Raw genomic sequence first — 20,068 nt, 5'->3', positions numbered from 1 at the left:
ATAGTTGTTGTTGTTGTTGTTGTAGGGTTTACCGCCATTTTTCAGCGCACGATAGGCTATACATGGTGGCCAGTATTAATGGTGGAGGAAGAACCCGGGAAATCCCCGGAAAGAACCACCGACCCTCGAGAAGCTACTGGCACGTTAGCATATAGTAAAGTACATCTATTAGTTATGTTTGCCTTATTCTACTGCTAATATATCCTTACCATGAGACGTACAGTCTAGCTGTTAGCGATAACGGCAGATAACACAAATTATAAACAAAAATTGATTGTTGATATCTGATTCTCTCTCTTACTTAATTTCATAATGGCCGCTAGGTGGCTGCGAGATAACACAATAACACTGCTTGAGGATGGCACAATGAGTCTCTTTGTTTGTTTCGTATTTCTTGGTTATAACAGCACATGTAACACGTTGTTGGCTTTATGATGCCGAATAAATGGGTGCTATGATCGTTCCCATGTCAACAGTGAGCAAGTTTGGCCCGGTTTGGCCTGAGCATATGAACAAAGGCTGTGGAATTGAAAGTGATTTTTACACACCAGCCATACATACCAACCATATTATGTTACTATATCATCTAACGCAATAACTTTTTGTCCACCATCTACATTTATAAAACTTCGTGGATGGGTTGCACTTGGGGCATGGAAGAACTCAACTGATTTTGGTACAATGTCACTGTGACTGAACGAATGAAAATGGATTCTGCAGAATAATTTGAGTCTCCGCCGTCCACAGTTACAACATTTTGTAGATATCTTGCACTTGGGATAAGGAAGAATCCTATCGATTTTGTAGTCAAAAGGTCTCTGATTAAAAGAAGAAAATTGGTTTATGCCAAAATATGACATTTGCCTGCACAGGGGACTATTAAACGTCAAGCATATATATAATATACAGTTTATGGTACTCTTGTTAGAAAATATCAGCACTTTGTGTTGAACACTGTGCTCATACGAACGAGAAAAGATAACAATACTGTTACTTGCTGCACTGGTCGTGGCGAAGGAGCATTATAACAATCCTTCCCAGTCCCACGGAAATAAGAGAAAACCGAGTACCTACAATGAATGTGTGAAGATATATAGCAGCACGTGGATTGCGATGATTTGCATGCAATGTCGGCTAGCGCTTCGAACAGAGCACAAAAAAAAAAAAAAACGTTTTGGGAATTTGATATACATTCCGTTGCATCAGAAAAATACGATAACAAAATCTGTAAAATGTATTTTCAATATCGCCGAGCATGCAAAACCACTTATGTTTTAAAAAAAAACAATACTATATACGTTATTCAATAGCATTTGAGATCTCTGCATATACCTTATTCAATAGCATTTGAGATCTTTGTATATATGTTATTCAACAGCATTTGAGATCTTTGTATATACGTTATTCAGTAGCATTTGAGATCTTTGTATATACGTTTTTCAATAGCATTTGAGATCTTTGCATATCATAGAGAATGGGAATCTCAAGGAAACTCCCTTATTTCAGGTAATGACAAATATACAGAAAACTTCCCAGTGTCGACAAACAGGTTTTAAAATTTGATGGCTTGTACAAGGGTTACACATTAATGGATTTTTATATATATCGTTTTCATATTTGTATGTTACATGTTACATGCCTATTAATTTAGGTCAAGTCTATAAGTCTCAGACGCAGATTAATTTAATCATAGGGGCTAACTACAGACAATGTATCAATGTAAATACCTGTCGATAAAATCTGCTTAACTAACTATCTGTCTATACCACCACCCACCCCTAATGGGTGTTTAATTACTTGGTTTTTTTCCCCTACCAAGTCCCCGTTATTTTAATAGAAATGGTCTGCATTAGATCAAGTTTTTCTCTGTTTGTTGCAAAACATTACAATTATGTAGGCAAACCATTGATTTGTGGGGAAACTCTTTCATAAAACTTGAGGTTTAAATTACATTTCTTGCGGTCACTGGTCATTCTTCAATAACAAATATATGGAAGAAATATATGGCCACTGTCATGACCAAGTTGGCTCTGTGCATGGAAGGGCGTTCAAGGTCAGCGATCATTTATTGCACAACGGTCAATGTTTAGAAACGATTAGAAAAATGAGAAAAAAAATCTGAAAGTGTCTGAATTCCTAATGGGTATACTATAATTAGGCAAATGTGTTTTACATTGTAGTCAACATTAGATACACATGGTAAAAGCAGAGTCGTTTGCATGAATGGAACATTATGCTGGATTGCTGTATAGTGTCTTTTTCGGTATCTACGAAAAAATCTGGTAAATTACTTCAGAAACATTTATTTTGTATTAGACTAATTACACTTCAAGGGAAATTGTCAGAATTAACAATCGAAAGAGGTCAGCAAACCACTATCAGTTGCAGTAAGCATTATATCAATCTTTATTTTCGTCACCAAATATGTGGAAATTTTTTTAAACCCTTAAAATCAGGACTGTCATCATCCAGATCCCTCTCTCTCTCTCTCTTTCTCTCTCTCCCTTTCTCTCTCTTCTTTGATACCTACCACTAAAATGCAGAAATGAAATGCACTTAATATATGTTGTGTACATTTGTCTGTAATATAGTTTTGATCCATCCAAACGAGGCTATAGGAGGAGGAGCCAAATATGTCAAATTAATATTAATTACCTTACAATATATAGGTTTATATTTTAACACAAATTATGCTCAATTATGTCTTAAAAATTTAGGAGAGATATATATTTGCATTCGATTAAAAACGATGCTGATAATGATAAAGCCAGTATTTCCACTGGGTTTGATCTCCATGCCCCTAACTGAGTATGCCATCATGCCCCTAACTGAGTATGCCATCATGTCCCTAACTGAGTATGCCATCACGTCCTTAACTGAGTATGCCATCATGCCCCTAAATAAGTATGCCATAATGCCCCTAATTGAGTATGCTATCATGCCCGTTACTGAGTATGCCATCATGCCCCTAAATAAGCATGCCATAATGTCCCTAACTGAGTATGCTTTCATGCCCGTAACCGAGTATGCCATCATGCCCCAACTGAGTATACCATCATGCCCTTAACTGAGTATGACATCATGTCCTTAACTGGATATGTCATCATGCCCCTAACTGAGTAGGCCATCATGTCCTTAACTGAGTATGCCATCATGCCCCGAACTGGGTGTGTCATCATGCCGTAACAGAGTATGCCATCATGTCCCTAACTGAGTATGCCATCATGCCCCTAACTGAGTATGCCATCACGTCCCTAACTGAGTATGTCATCATGTCCATAACTGAGTATGCTATCATGCCCGTAACTGAGTATGCCATCATGCCCATAAATAAGTATGCCATAATGCCTCTGAGTATGATATCATGCTCGTAACTGAGTATGCCATCATAACCCGTAACTGAATATGCCATCATGTCCTTAACTGAGTATGCCATCATGCCCCGAACTGGGTGTGTCATCATGCCCTAACAGAGTATGCCATCATGTCCCTAACTGAGTATGCCATCACGTCCCTTACTGAATAGGCCATCATGTCCCTAACTGAGTATGATATCATGCCCGTAACTGAGTATGCCATCCTGCCCCTAAATAAGTATGCCATAATGCCCTGAGTATGCTATCATGCCCGTAACTAAGTATGCTATCATGCCCGTAACTGAATATGACATCATGTCCTCAACTGAGTATGCCATCATGCCCCTAACTGAGTATGACATCATGCTCCTAATTGAGTATGCCAACATGCTCCTAATTGAGTATGCCAACATGCTACTGAGTATACCATCATGTCCCTAACTGAGTATGATATCATGACATCATGCCCCTAACTGAGTATGCCATCATGCCCCTAACTGGGTTTCCTATCATCAAGAGGGTGAAAAAACACGTTAACAGCAGCAAAGTCACGTCACAGGTAAACCTGTTAGTATTGCCTTTTTCTCTATTCAGTGAAGTATGTGCTCCAGGTACAAAAATATTCAATGGGTTATTACTAAAATCTTGATATCTTAATGTCCGATTTTGATATACCAAGACCTAAAATATAAATAGCAGGCCTGGAAAACGGGTATAAATCCATTATTTTGATAAGGTAAAAACATAAAGGTTGACAACTTACAAAGAAAATAAAATGTGACATGGAGATTCAACATATTATAACTTTAGTCTTTATAAATATCCTGAGTTTATGATATAAATACTAGAATAACGTTGACAAATTATAAGCAGAATTAAACTAAAAATATGGCTTGCATCTATCCATCTACATGTTGAGCGATCTATGGATAATTGAACAAGAACACTTTTTTAATTAGGCACCAGTTTTGAACTTTTGAAGTCTTGCAATTTACATTCTTGATAGCAATTAATGAGCGTACTAGCATAATCCCGCATTCTGAAAATGTCTGTTAAAAGTTTTGCTTTCTTCTTTCTAGAAAAAGATTAGTACTCACACATCCAAGTGTATTTACTTTCTGACTTTTTCTCTTTCTAACCTATTTTGTTTCGTGAAAAGTAATACAAAATACATACAATGCAACTCTTTGCATCTGTTAAAAGATTATGAAATAACATATTGAATCCGTGCACTAAACAAAAATACGTTGAAAATCAATTTAAACCACAAAAAGTAAATTTCCAATATTAAAAAATAGGCTGATTTTCAAACGTTAGACAAATATTTTATAAGTTTGGAAATTCATTTTCTTGAAAAGAAATTTAACATTCCTCATAAGAATCATTCAAATCAGTAATTTTCTCATGTTATAAAATCATTTGCTATCATTAGAAGATGCATAATTTCCATAGAATACATTGCTGCTCCAGATAAAAATAGCAATTTCTGCAATAATCATTTTCTAATATTAAAAAATTAACTGCCTTTTAATAAACTCTCTTTTTTTAATATAAGGAAATGTCCATTTTATATTCACATCTACTTGCCCTAATACCGAAAATTAATAGGCCTGAAATCATATTTTCGCATATTGGTGTTCGATAGCTCCGTCTTAAAAATGAACACATGTACAAGGCTTACCGTCTTTAAGGACGCTAATGGAAAAAAAAATTGGTACAGACTTTGATCTCTGACACATAATAGGGCCTGAAAAAATAACTTCAACCTGGGGGTCATAAGCAAACTTTCTCTAATTGATTTAGATGTCGTTTGATTTTTTCCGAATAAAACCGAAAGCTATTAATTTCCACCATGATATTTATAAAACGTATATGAAAATGAAAATAATTATTTAGAAACGAGAATTAAAATATGAAAATAATTATGGAAATGAATGTATCATATGAATAATTATGGAAATGAAGGTATTGAAGAAATTATGGAAATGAAGATATCAAATGAAAAATCATGGAAATGAGGGTATCAAATAAATAATTATGGAAACGGAGGTATGAAAATCAGGCTAGAACTTTCAAACCGCGGAATACTATATTGAATAATTAATCTTGCATGAAAGCACAGAAGTGATTTAAATAAAAAGATTCCAATGTTACTTCATCAAGCTCAAGAACCATGTGTTCTATCAATAACACGATATCATAGCCAGCTTTATGTACCGTTGTAAAAATGAATTTACAAATGGCTCAAGCACTCGTGCTTCATCATGTGTATCTTTTTATAGTCATGTGTACCTATAGTAGACTCCCAGAGAAGCATTAAATTAACAACTTGTAAGAATCACTTCGTAATATGTGGATTAAAACACAAGTTTGTAATATGTCGATTAAAACACAATATTATAACATTTAAAAATGCGCAAACAGCGAATGTCTGTCACAGACTTGTAGAATATTATAATGTTTATATTCCTTCAGACCTTTGCTTCTCTGATCTTGCAGGGAAAGAAACATTTGCAGATATAACACGAAATCAATTATTTACCAATCTTTGGATTTGGATTTTTTTTAAACGTAGCTTTAACAATTTTTCAGTCATATCGCTATGATGTCTGCAATGTTGCAGTTTATAGTGATGTCTAGCACTGGGGCATCATGCCGCAGACATGTAGCATGATGTCCCACCCAGTCACATTATCCTGACACCAGGCCGACCAGTCCTAACACTAACCTCTTGATGCTGAGTGCCAAGCGAGGCAGCTGTTAGTACCATTTTTGTAAGTCTTTGGTATGACACGGCCGGGGATCGAGCCCACGACCTCCCGCATCCGAGGCGGACGCTCTAACCACTAGGCCACCGGAGAGGTATTTACCAATCAGAGTTGATGGTTGAGTTGAACTTATAACTAATCTGTTTATTATAAGGAAACAACTTCTCTACCCGCCCCCCTCCCCCAAAGTAAAAAGACAATCCCCATCAACATCAAGGAGATCATTTCACTTGGCTCCGGTCAGGAATCGAATTCACGAGAAATATAATAACGCCATAGAAAATAATTTAACAAGAAAAAAGTTATTTAGACTAATTAGAAAATATTTCAGTTGTTGATCATAATTGTAGCTCTATGCTTAATCAGCGGTCATTACCTCTCTCTTGACGCTCTGCTTGAAGGAATCTGCAGGACTGGAATTGTCCTTGTCAGGACTGTAGGTCAGCTTAGACGAGGGTCTATTATCGTCCTTCCTGTGTTGAATTATAATGTTGACTATCGTTCTATATCCAAGTTTGCAGGCTAGATGAAGATATAGATTCGTCTTAGGCTCAAACGGCGCCTGAAAGTAACCATGCGTTAGAAGATATTCTACAGCTTCCGGTTTGTTAAGAATGATCACATGATGTAAAAGGTCAAGGTCATTCTCATCTAGCCAAGCCATTATGGCTTCCTTAGTAACGGTTCCTAAGGAGCTGACAGCATTTTTGGGGTCTGCTCCCTTTCTAATCTTTTCCAAGAACTGCTTCACAGCGGAAGTAGCCGCCTCTGGACGGGCCTTTGCTCCTCCCATTCCACTGAAAAGTACAACAGAATCTTCCTTTCTTATATATGAGTAAATAGCGGATGAGACTGAGTTTTAATGAAAAAAAAAATAAATTGTCCAACGTTCGAAATGCACAGTCTTTTACTTAAACATTAGCATTAAGCCAAAGTACACAAAGCACAAAGATGAACAACGAATGAGTTGGCAAAGGATAAGGACAAAGCGAATAAAGAAGATGCATGGATAAACTATTAATTAAAATGTGGAGGAAATTTTGTATAAAGTTTAGAAAATATGGAGGAAAGAGAAATGAAGAATAAAAAAGGGAAGAAAAGTAGACAATTTGTAAAAAGATAATTGCTGTTTACAGCTCTTCGTGACCTGTAAATGTGCGTGCATGTTGGAAATGGGTGCGCTTTAGTAAATATTTTTGACTTTTTAATAAACGTATGAACAGAATCGAACATGCAAATGTTTACTTTATATGGTACACCATACAGGAGGGTATTAGCCTTGAATGGCCAACGTGAATGTGTGAGTTCATTTAACCAGCTCACGCAGCATACTGTTACCTACACCATGTGGACCAAAACCCTGCCAAGAGGAACGTTTATGAGAAGATTTTGTACTTTGTCAAGCGTTAATTCTATACAACTAAATCTGACATCCGCATATAAAGACAAATCGAGAAGAGTGAAATTGGTTTCATCTAGTACAATTTGTCCTTTAAATAAACATCGTTAAATACTTCAGATTTGTCATCTTCGGTGATCCGCCAACCGTTGTGTTAAAGGTGTGGAATGGAATGTATACTGGAAGGACCGAAGAAAACGTTATGGACTGACCAACAGTCTCTAGTAGATATAACACAGTGTCTCAGTTTTTGTGCTAATTTCAACTAACTTGTCAATATGTAGCTCTTTGGCTTCCCGAAACAGCTTTACTTTTTGTTCCGCGGGGAACGAGATTTAGTCGTCCAATGAGAGGAAGTGTTAGATTAATTGACTTTTAGATAAGCCGTCTTACGTCATAGTATTGACCTTTTAATTGCAGTCGTAACCGATAAAGGTACTGATTGTTTAATTTTACCAGTTCTGTTTGGAATACATTGATCGGATATCAAGACTAAATTGGACACAATGTTTGGAACATTGCAGCATATTGGAAAAATGGTGCGAAATGCCAAGTAGATTGCGAAAAGAAACCGACGAACTATATGTATCCTATAAGGAGCTATTAATGGAGTTTGCAGAGTTTGGTTGCAGATTTGGACGAATCTTATCAAATGAGTATATTCGACAACCATGTAATGAAAACTATAGTAATTTAGTTTACATTACTCGATGTAAGGACAATCTTAAACGTGTATTGCATCATAGATGCCAAAATGTTTCTCAACATCTAGAGACCTAATGCTTGCAATTCCAAGGCAAACACACATTTTTACCTTTACAGCAGACATGTTTAAGGAGATGGTGCTGGTACTCTTTGTAGTTTTCTCACACACACACACACACATATATATATATATATATATATATATATATATATATATATATATATATATATATATATATATATATATATATATATATATATATATATATATATATATATATATATATATATATATATATATATATATATATATATATGTTGACGGTGTGAACGACCATTACACATTCTTTGTCACCCATGCCGACAAACATTTTAAGTTGCCACATATTTTAGGATTTCTTGATTCAATAGCATGTATACAAAACCATTGGATAAAATCACCAGTTTTCGTCTGACTCAGGAAATGGGTTTTAAACCAGTTAGTAATTGCACACTAAACTTGTCGTCAACGCTATTGTTCAGCATTGAATGTGCACTGTAATTAGTGTTCGCATATACCATTTCGCTATTGAGAAAATGAGTATAGTAATTGGACCGTCAGCCTCGGATGAATAAAACTTCGTGTCAAGAACATTTAAATCATTTTTAACCAACATGCATGTGCAAACAACCATTTTTAAGCTGGAGTTATATATTCACCAGTCTTCACCCCCATTAAGTTCGAATCCCATAGAAAGAGGCCGAAGTGGACTAAGATTGCTCACATGAATGACTTTTCTCTAATAGCAAAATCTAAGAACAGTAAGATAATTTCTGTACGAACGTATTTTTAAGTTTAACTTTTGAAAATAAAATGTTTCGAGGACACTCGAGTTTTTTATCTTAATTTATATTTAATAGCATATCGTCGTCATAATTATACTGAAAGGATTTTATTCTATGATGCTTTTAGTCACAGCTGATCAATTTTTTTTCCTTTGCTATCTTCGTACTGAAATGCAGCTGTGTCAATGTTTTGCTTATTAAGCTTTTAGTGACGGCGGTTGTAGTTGATGACGTAGTAGCATAACTCTATCAAGTTTTGAAGCCTTCCAGCTAGAACAATTTCTGTCAAATTTGTTCCTACTTTCTTAAGCGAATTTTTTAAACGTTATTAAATGGTTTTCAATTTTAATGGTACCAGTCCTATTTAGTGGTAGATTGGCATCATTTACTTAAAGTTAAAAATACCTGTATGCATGAATGTGCTTTTTCAGAAATGGTAAAAGTTTGTTGAATGGTTTCTGAGAAGAAGTTATTTACATGATTCTTTATTTTTTGGTACTGCAACTATATTTGATAGCCAAGCGGTATCATTTGTAAAAACAAATAAGGCCTCTTTGCCAAATTGTTTTCTGTCACATTGGATCGGGTTATGTTTTGAGACGGTTTTGAGAAGTTGTTAGACGTTTGATAGTTTGTGGTAACGGTGGCCGTAAAAACGACGGTTGTCTATTATTTAACTTTTTTTAGAAACGTAAATGCCATGATGCTTTCTATTGAACTTCGCAAAATCTTGATGAGCAGTGTTTCGAAAGATGCTGTTTAAATGATTATTTATAGTAATGATAGCTATATTGGATGATGGGACGGTGTCTCTTTGTTTATATTAATCGTTGCTTTATTGGATTTTGGGATGGTGTCTCTAGTTATAGCAATGGTGGCTATATTGGATGATGGGAAGGTGTCTTTATTTATAGTAATGATGGCTATACTGGATGATGAGACGGTGTCTCTATTTATAGTAATGGTGGCTACATCAATCAATCAATCAATCAATCAATCAATCAAGGCCTAGCCAGCTTTATTAAGACGCTCACAGCAGTGGTATAACCAGCCTTATTCAAAACCTGATTTATGGAAACACTTAGGGTATATCTAACTTTAAAAAAATGTTATTTTACTAATGTTTACGTGACAGTAGGTTGGAGATTTTCCTTCTATGTTTTCAAAGAAGTGTACAGTTTAGGCCTAACTGCTATGCAATGGAGTTTCTTCTTACCATTCAACGGGATATTGAAGTTAAAATTAACTTCGATTGTTCGGTAATATAATTTTTTTCCACAAAAAGAACTCTATACACTGGTGGATCATATTCTAGAAGATGTATGTCCTTTCTTTTTTCTGTTGATAATATTACCATTTCAAGTAAATCACTTAAAAATTACCTTAAAAGTGATATTTAAAGGTTACTTCATTTGTATTGGAAAATATGAACTCATTTTGTCGGATGGATATATTGCCCTCCCAAGGTCGTGCAGTATATCCATCCGACAAAACATGTTCATATTTTTCAATACAAATGCAGTAGCCTTTTTATTATATGCTCATTTTTTTATCCTACCTAAGGCTTAATTATATAAACAAAAGTAAACTGTAAGAAACTAAGTAACTTAATGTATGCCCTTTTCCAAACTAAATACACAAACGCAGATTCATAAGTGCACAACAACAACATTATTAATGTGCACATAACTCCGCCCAGTTGAATTGGAGCTTAGTCGCGAGCTAGACATCACTTTCGAAAGAAAATGGCGTTTTGGTCTACTTAAATTTGAAATTTAGCATTATATTGTGAATGATTGCGCATAGCAACAACTTTTCCATTTAGTCTGGATGGAATAGATTTTGATATTTTTGTCGATTCTGCTAAATTTCTTGATAATGACGGGATTTATCTGTGTCAATTCTACATGAAATAATCTGATATCAGCAGCGAGTTGACATCTGCAAGTGTGTTTCTGTTCTGCCATTGAATGTTTGAAATCATAATGTGGGGAAAATATGAAGTCTTTCAATTGCAATTATCAAAAAGACGCTATGGAATATAACGTTTATTTCATTTTGAGTGCAGTAAGGAGGATGTAATTGCACATGGAATATAGTCGAAATTACAGTACAGTTTCGAAATGTGTAATCAAGGTTGAGAACCCATAACATGGATCATGTAATTCTGATTTGCAGAACTAAGAAAGTACATTTTGATGAAATTCAGGATGTAAAACTGTAAGTATATTTTTGCCATTCTTATTACCAGCTTAAGAAGACAGTTTATGCCTTATCACTTGCATGTTATCTGTAGGGACCCAGAAATTTTATGACAAGTCTGGCGTCTATCGCTAGCCTAAATCCGAAACATTGTATAAAAAATGTTAACGCGGCATGTGGCAAAACAGCTGGCATGTGGTAGTCCACGAAACATCTGCTTTAATTCATTCAGAAACAAATGTAATCAACCAAACGTAAAGGGTCTACTACGTGAGTGCACATGATTTGCTTAAAAAGTAGTTCCTGAAACACTATTGGGCACATTTGTCGTGCACGTGAGTGCTATACGAAGTAACAGTGAGTGCAATATCGTAAAATAATGTACGATTCTGACAATGTAAAGTTAACGGAGAAAAAATTGAGCATATAATAATTTAAAATACAAACTATCACACAGTTCTTGCGAGCATATTTTGTTAGGATAGTCATAGATTATTGTGTTGTGTCATTCTAAGAATAAAATTTTGAGAGACAGCATCTTGATGGGACAAGAAAATATAACATATCGTCACTAAGCGTTTTCTGCGAATCTATTGTTTTTGAATATTCAATTTTTTTTTGGGGGGGGGGAGTATTAGAAAACGATATACATTAATTTACTATAGACTGATGTGTACAGTTTTCGTAACATTACTAATGACGTTCATGTTGCTATTATTAATATTTGTTCACGTGTCAGGCAAATTATCCTTCAGTATTTTGCATGAAAGCATGCATATATACATTTACTCACCTGGAAATGGGCGTGCCTTTGTACGCCGCATACATCGTGGTAGTTCAGTTCAGATCTGTATAGACTCTCGTTCCCTACAATAGAAAATTAGGCTGTTATCAATGATCATAAAAATTTCTAAACTTTAAGACATCACTATTCTAATTTCTTATATATTTCCGTTATTTTTAACGTTTTTGATGAAATCGAGTGCATTAGTTAAAGGTTCAGGTGGACCAATAGTTATCTTAGGACTAACATATAAAAAGTCAGCATAAGTTATGTTGCATTTTCTGGAAATTGTTGCATTTGAATAAAATTACCTTCTTTGTCCATGTGACCATATGAACCGACTGAATCAAACACTTTTTGTTTTTTTCGTCGAAACAAAAGAAAAGAGGCTGAACATTTCATTTTCTATTAGGCTTCAGTATTGCTTTCTATTAAATGCAAGTAACGTTCTTCACTGATTAGCAAATGTTTAGGAAGAATAAAAGAAACTGATGATTTTCTTAAAGACTATACAGTATAATGCACTAACAGTTGATTGGCTTAATTAGTGGTGTGATACCTCGAAATAATTGTTTATCGGAACACATTTCTATAAAATTTCTATCTCAGAAATAATTTGATGAAGTGATACAGCATATAATGGAGGAAATCACCTAAAATGAACGAGAACTCAGTTACGCGATGAAACTCGCCATGCAAAATTAGTACCGTGTCAAAACATTTATAATACATGTAAGGAATGATTTGCACAAGTTCAATTTTTTTTAAAAAGTTCTCTAGTTACTTCATACGTGAAAAAGGAAACATGAGAATGTTTCTTCCAACACATAGTCATCGTAGCTGAATCGCCCATCATGAAATATATGATGGTGTTACTGGGTAAACAAAATACATTGTGTAGTGTTGGCGACTATAGAGAGTTCCCGAATGACGTCAGCAGCCATGTTTGTGGTATACTGACAGATTTACCGTTGACTTTATATGTTGTTTCGAAGTTGAAATAAATTCATTGGATCTCATGATACTGTTACAAAAATACGCACATAAATAGAACCCAAATAATAGCTTCTGTTAGTATCTATATTACTAATTTTAAAGTTGATTTAGCTTCAGTGTGCCTTGTTCAAAATGGTAAATTTTGGTAGTCGCATATAGGAGAAACTGCCAGGTTGCCCATCGTCCAGATAAAATGGACTGAATATCGTCTGTTAGTGACCTTATCGGGAGAACCTATACTATTTCCGAGGTTATTTTCCAATAATTTCTGGAAAGATCAGAACGTGTTCCGATTGCATACAGGTTAGGGTCCAGTTTCAGGCGGATAAAACATGCGGTTTTCTCAAATCTTTTCCACAATCCTGCGGTAAAATTTTCTAGCTAAACCTGACGAATCGTTCATATTAAGCTTAGAAAAGTATGTGAATAAACTGGAATGCTAATGTATGATCACACGTTCCTTCAATTAAAAATTGAAGAACTTAGCTCTGTTCCTGGAGTAGAAGAAGACGCTTATTTATAGATACATAACACAAAGAACAATTTTAATTAGTTCAAACATCGTCAAGAACCAAATTTTGGAATCTATCGTGTTATGTACATATAAGCGTAAATTCTCAATGATAAATAAGATATTTTTGGGGGCAAAATGTTCTTGTAATACGAACCAATTTGTTCAACAAGTATATGAGATAATTACGGCAGGATCGATCGGATCAAAGACTTCCGACTTGATAAATTTCTCGTTTTATTTATGTGAAGGGCTATACAATGCCATATTTAAAAAACTGACCTCTGTTGCGTATGATCTATGATACAAGCTGTCAAACTAAAAAGTCAAACTGATAAATTTTGTGTCGGCATGTGTGGGGCTGGCTCGTTATTGATAATCTGTGTTTCTGGAATCACAAGATTGTATCGGTGACTTTAATGTCAAATATAACGAAGTGCCGGGAATTAAGTAGCGGAACTAATCCATAGTTCTAGAATACGGACCAAAGTCCCAATTAAGATGAATGAAAACTTTCAGTTTGTATTCCAACAGTCTTGTGTGAAATTTCCCATCTTCAAAACTTTCTGAATCGTGTGTAATTTAGCTTAGAGAGTCCGGAGAATACATGTCATAAAGAGGTTTAATAAACAGTTTTCAAAAACAGAGCAGTCGTGTTTCACGTTGATAGTTGTTACTAGAGTTGCAGGAATTATAAAGACAAATAACCTCGTCAAAAAAACAATAAATATCGATTGGTCATTTTCAGTGATGGCGGCGATTATAAAATTTGAGAAGCAAACCGGATGCTAGCGAGAACTGCACTACATTTATTTATTCACATATTGTAATAAATGCCTTTAATATGAGCAAATAATATTTACGATTGTGAAAGAACCCTCCCCGAAAGAAAAACAAAAACGAAAGAAGCAACAGCAACAAAAATCCACCAAACAAGAAAAGAAAAACAACAACGAACAAAAAAATAATAATAAAAAAACAAAAAAAAAACCCCCAAAAATCAACACCCCAACGCCCCTCCTGCCAAAAACAAAAAAAAAAACAAAAACAAAAAAACAACAAAAACGCACAGTCATCGCCGTAAGAAGAGAAAAAGGAAAAAGAGTTGTTGAATTCCTATGGAAAACTCCTATAAGGAGAAATCAGTATTTTGGGTGCTGTCAAGAATTTAGAATACTGAACCAAACATGACTTATCGCTTGTAAAAAATTCTATATTTCTTCCCCAAGCAAGGGCAATAAATTGTTTAGTATATCGAATCATGCAGGACAGGGAAACATGAGTACAGGAGGCAGACACGATAGCTTCAAGCACAATCTTGTGAGGGAGACACTTAGGTTTGTTTCATGACACTTGACATTCTGTATGACAACAATAATCTAACTTATTTATTATATATTCTGTTAGTAGAATGATTAATTGTATTTATTTATAATATTACCATGTTAGTAGAATTTCTAATTCCACTTAAATCGCGGTTCCCAAATTAAAAATAAATATAAATATTATTTGAAAAGAGATTTTGCTTATATTACTTCTTTTTTTTGGGGGGGGGACGGGGGAAATGACGTCATGTTGCTTAGGAACCGACCTATTAGATCTCCAATAAATGCTTGCTTACCCTCAGTAATTGAAACATTTACTGGATGATTTCATGCAGTTACATAGGAAGTCACGAGATGTGTATATAGTAATTCGTCATATTATGTACCCAGCTCGAGATATATGATTCCGATGTTCAAGGCACTGTCCTACGTCCTTCGTCCGTCCTATCGTCAACAACACCTTGTTACCATTCTGAAGTTAGTATTTTGAATGGATCTGTTAGTATTTAAGCTAACATATTTAATAAGAACACTCAAGAAGTACAGGGGCCCCGAGTGGATGAGTAGTCTAAAGCTCTCACCGTTACGGATCATTGCCATCTCACCTCTGCCTGCGTGGGTTCGAGTCTCAGGTTCGGCCAATTTATACTGGCCGCCACGTATAGCCTATCTTGTGCTGAAAAATGGCATTAAACCCTACAAAAACAACAACAACAAGAAGTACAACCGAACAGTCTGACAATATGTTACCAATGTAGAGTCTGCATTTCTGAACTGACCTTGATGAAACTTATTTTAAAGTCTTCTGTAACCAATCTGTGTTCGAGTTCTAGTGACATCCACGTATTTTAATGAGATTTCTGGTATCTAATTAGCTGAATTTTGCTTTGTGAAAAGGCACAATTCTATGTCTTAAACTAAGTAATAGAAAAAGCAAAACCAGCAAGTTTCTTAAAATTCAACAACTAATTTAATTCTCTAAGTTATGAAACTGAAATTTTAATAGGAACATTCAGTATTGTGAGTTAGTTCCCGAATTATCCTAAAAGTTCTATCACAATTCAAAAGTATTGAGATTCCCGAATGAATTCCGCAATTGTCCCGAATGAATTCCAATCTTTAATGTGCTGATGTACCAATATTCTTGAATGTACTGATGTACTAATAGTCTTGATTTATCACAGGGGTAATATCCAGAATGTTTTTGAATGACTTTCCAATCGCCTTCCCCTCAGCGATACTTTGACAACTACGTTTTCTTCGATCCAACTATATTCAATTGAGCCCAACTATAAACAGTTAAAATACGTTTCATCACCTCTAATAGTCTTATTCAAATTTAACCCGAGTTTGGTTTTGATCAGCCGTGAACAAATGCGGGACCCATTTTGTACAGATGATGCCGAGCTTCAGGTGATTCTTCAGTATATTAAATACATCTGACGAACTAATTAATGCATGCAATAATAAAAATGTTTCCCACTATGTATTAAACACTTTCATTATTTATCGCCGTTAGAGCAGTTCCTTCCCGGTCAACAACAGCAAACAACGGTCTTAGAGAACAGTGGTCATCTTCCATGGATTCGTGACCACGATACAACAAGAAAACTATCTCATGTCGGAAGGTCGGCAAAGAAGATGATCTTGGAGGCTTGTCAAATATTAGTAAACATGACTAGCTGATTCATAGTTTGGAATACAACACTGAAACAAAAATCATCAGTATTTCATGACACAATAAAGTCTATGTTACAAACATCCATTACCTTTAGTGTAGTACGAGGTTTAGTTTATTAACATAGCATTTAAAAATATTGGTCACGTGACGCCAATGTCCACGTTTGTAATGGCATTGTAGGCCACATCAAGGGCCCGCCAATATTTTGTGATAGTCATTCAATAACTTTTTCATTATGTACATAAAGCATGCATACCAATCATTCTGTTATGTTAAAGAAATAACAAAATAAAAAATTATTTCAGCGTGGTAGAAATCATATTACATGACGTTCATTTTAATGAATGAAATCGTAACACTGTGTAGTAATATGCCCTACTTTACGATTCTGGAAGCGCACGCGTACGTTGGGTAATTCTCATTCAGTAGTGACCAATACTGTTTTCTTTTAGAAAGGACTGAATGCCATGTTGCCATAGAGACACAAGGAAAACTTGATATTAGGAAAATATATTCCAAACTATCGATACAAATGGAGGAAAATATATCCCAATCTATAAATACAAATGGAGGAAGATATATCCCAATCTATCCATACAAATGGAGGCAGATATATCCCAATATATCAATACAAATGGAGGAAGATATATCCCAATCTACCAATACAAATGGAGGAAGATATATCCCAATCTATAAATACAAATGGAGGAAGATATATCCCAATCTATCAATACAAATGGAGGAAGATATATCCCAATCTATAAATACAAATGGAGGAAGATATATCCCAGTCTATAAATACAACGGAGGAAGTTATATCCCAATCTATCAATACAAATGGAGGAAGATATATCCCAATCTATCAGTACAAATGGAGGAAGATATATCCCAATCTATCAATACAAATGGAGGAAAATATATCCCAATCTATAAATACAAATGGAGGAAGATATATCCCAATCTACCAATACAAATGGAGGAAGATATATCCCAATCTATAAATACAAATGGAGGAAGATATATCCCAATCTATCAATACAAATGGAGGAAGATATATCCCAATCTATAAATACAAATGGAGGAAGATATATCCCAGTCTATAAATACAACGGAGGAAGTTATATCCCAATCTATCAATACAAATGGAGGAAGATATATCCCAATCTATCCATACAAATTGAGCCTACTATCATGAAAAAATGAGCATTGTCAATTCCGTGGAAGGCTATCGTTACGTTAGTCTCGATGTTGCTGTAATGGTTACGTGTAAATATGAATGTATGTGCGTCATGCTTGTTGCCATGATATTGGAGACAATCGATCTATATTGTACCACCTCAAAAGAGGCTATAGATTCATTTTAGAGTCGCTTGAGTGTTTAATTTAGGTCTCAGTACAGGTTACAACTATACTGTTCAGAGTGACTAAAAGTACACTGTTTACGTGAAAGAGTTACTGTTGACAGATACATTGAATAAAATGACAGTTTAACTCTCTCTTTCCTTCTCTCTCACTATTTCTCTCTCTTAATAACATTAGCAATAGCGATAACTGGCCGTCCATTTATATTTTTGTTTAATAAATCGTATTTAGTTTCTTTTCTCCGTTCAGTTTACGTCTTTGAATGTATTCAAAATTAATTTAATTTTGATGATAAATATTTTTCTTTGGGTCACAGCTGTATTTACTGATTCTCCAGCACTGGTGTCAGACACTGGTGTCTATCAGATTTGTTACGTTGTTAACGTTTGACGTCTCCGTCACAATTTTGTTTTGCCATATCCACGCGCGCATGTGTTTACACACAGTGAAGCGATAAATATTTTGACTTTACTGTGGTTAATACGCAGCAACAACGTTACACTAATGGGACTCGTCATAATAACTACAGATATTATATAACAACAAATCAATATTCACTAGTACGGTACAATTGATCGGGCTGCGAGTCGCCTTCGGTGAGGTATGCTCTTGGAATTCCATGCCTTCAGCAGCATCATGAACAGCAATAGCGGCACGACGAACGTTAAAAGAGTATAAATATGTGATGGCCTTGCATCCAGGCAGGCCTATGAAGACATTACACCAGGGGTGCACAACCTTTTTCGGCCAAGGGCCAGATTGCATTTTCTAAGGCCACTCGAGGGCCACAAACACGACGCTACATATTCTATAAACAGCGACTTGGTAAACGAAATTAACGTTATTAAATGTTTTAATAAATTACTGCTTGACATGAAGGTTTTATATAATTCTATTTTCAGTAGCCCAGTGGATTTCTAATTTCTCTGATATAATTACTGTTCAAGGGCCAGATTTCTGTGTTGTTTTAATTTGCCCTGAGAGCCGGACAGAACACGTTCGGGGTCCGCGGGTTGTGCACTCCTGCCTTACAATTTTCCGGATATCTTTTTGTTATTAAAGGCCAAGTTTAGCACGTTTCGGATGGATTTGGGAGCATGCATTAGGCACGAATAAACACATGCTGTTGTTTATATGCATTAGGCTCGAAATAAACCATGCTGTTGTGTATATGCATTAGGCTAGAAATAACCAATGTTGTTGTGTGTATGCATTAGGCATAAACAAACCCATGCTGTCGCTAATATGCATTAGGCACGAAAAAAGCCATGCTGCTGTGTATATGCATTAGGCTTGAAATAACCCATGCTGTTATGTGTACGCATTGGACATGAATATATATATATATATATATATATATATATATATATATATATATATATATATATATATATATGCGCCAATTCAAAATCTCAATAATGACGAATCAAGGTACATCAAAACTTCATATATGTCAGGTTCTCTGATTAAAATGGCATCTAGTTATCACTGAAAATAAAAACATTTTCATTGACAAACGACCACGTGAACTCGACTTTAGAAAGGATTACTAGAAACATTTCTCAGATATACAGGATGAAAAATATAACAAGAGGGAGTAATAATCTCGTTTTCTTTATTTTGCTTGCGACGAGGCCTACCGAGTAATCAGCATACATGAAGGAAATTGTTTTCTGTCCCTACAAGATATATCTCTCATACCAAGCTTGCTCTACATATAAAAAATAACATCACTGCACTGGAGAATATAATACATGTTTTACATCCGGCTAATTTAAGATGATCTCTCATTCAGCTTAAGTGAAAACTCGATCATTGTTTTTTTTTATGAAGTCATCGAATTAGGTCTCTGATTTGAAGTTCTGACCGTATTATGTACTTGAATAATGTTCTTTTGAAAGTATTTGAAGGTTTAATCTTAAAACAATTCAATTCACTTGTGTATATTTTTTAAGTAACGTGTTTTGAATTTAAATTCAAAACTGCGTTGCGCCAAGGGGAAATAACCAAGACATGCATTCCATCTGACTTTGTCCTCGTCAGGGAGACAACAAACAATTGCTGATTATGTCACGAAAAACCCACCAACTGAATGGAGCATCTGTGACAAGTACGTACGCTAATTTGTACTTTGAAAAGTGTATCCTTAGTAGA

The 20,068-nt window shown here is 35.1% G+C and overlaps 1 protein-coding gene across 2 annotated transcripts in view; it reads right to left on the bottom strand.

Moving 5' to 3' along the window:
* LOC149779737 (uncharacterized) overlaps positions 1 to 20,068 on the bottom strand; it is a 56,741-nt gene that overhangs the window by 7,465 nt on the left and 29,208 nt on the right. For both annotated transcript variants that reach the window (XM_089940598.1, XM_089940597.1), the window contains exons 2-3: positions 12,049 to 12,122; positions 6,501 to 6,921 (exon numbers count right to left, since the gene is read on the bottom strand). In XM_089940598.1, coding sequence (XP_089796724.1) covers positions 6,501 to 6,921; positions 12,049 to 12,083 — 456 coding nt within the window. In that variant the 5' untranslated portion in view covers positions 12,084 to 12,122. The remainder of the gene's footprint in view (positions 1 to 6,500; positions 6,922 to 12,048; positions 12,123 to 20,068) is intronic.

Source organism: Sinohyriopsis cumingii, chromosome 17 (genome assembly GCF_028554795.1).
Source record: "Sinohyriopsis cumingii isolate HCF-2022 chromosome 17, ASM2855479v2, whole genome shotgun sequence".
NCBI classification, from domain to species: domain Eukaryota; kingdom Metazoa; phylum Mollusca; class Bivalvia; order Unionida; family Unionidae; genus Sinohyriopsis; species Sinohyriopsis cumingii.
This window is presented reverse-complemented; position numbering and strand designations above follow the sequence as displayed.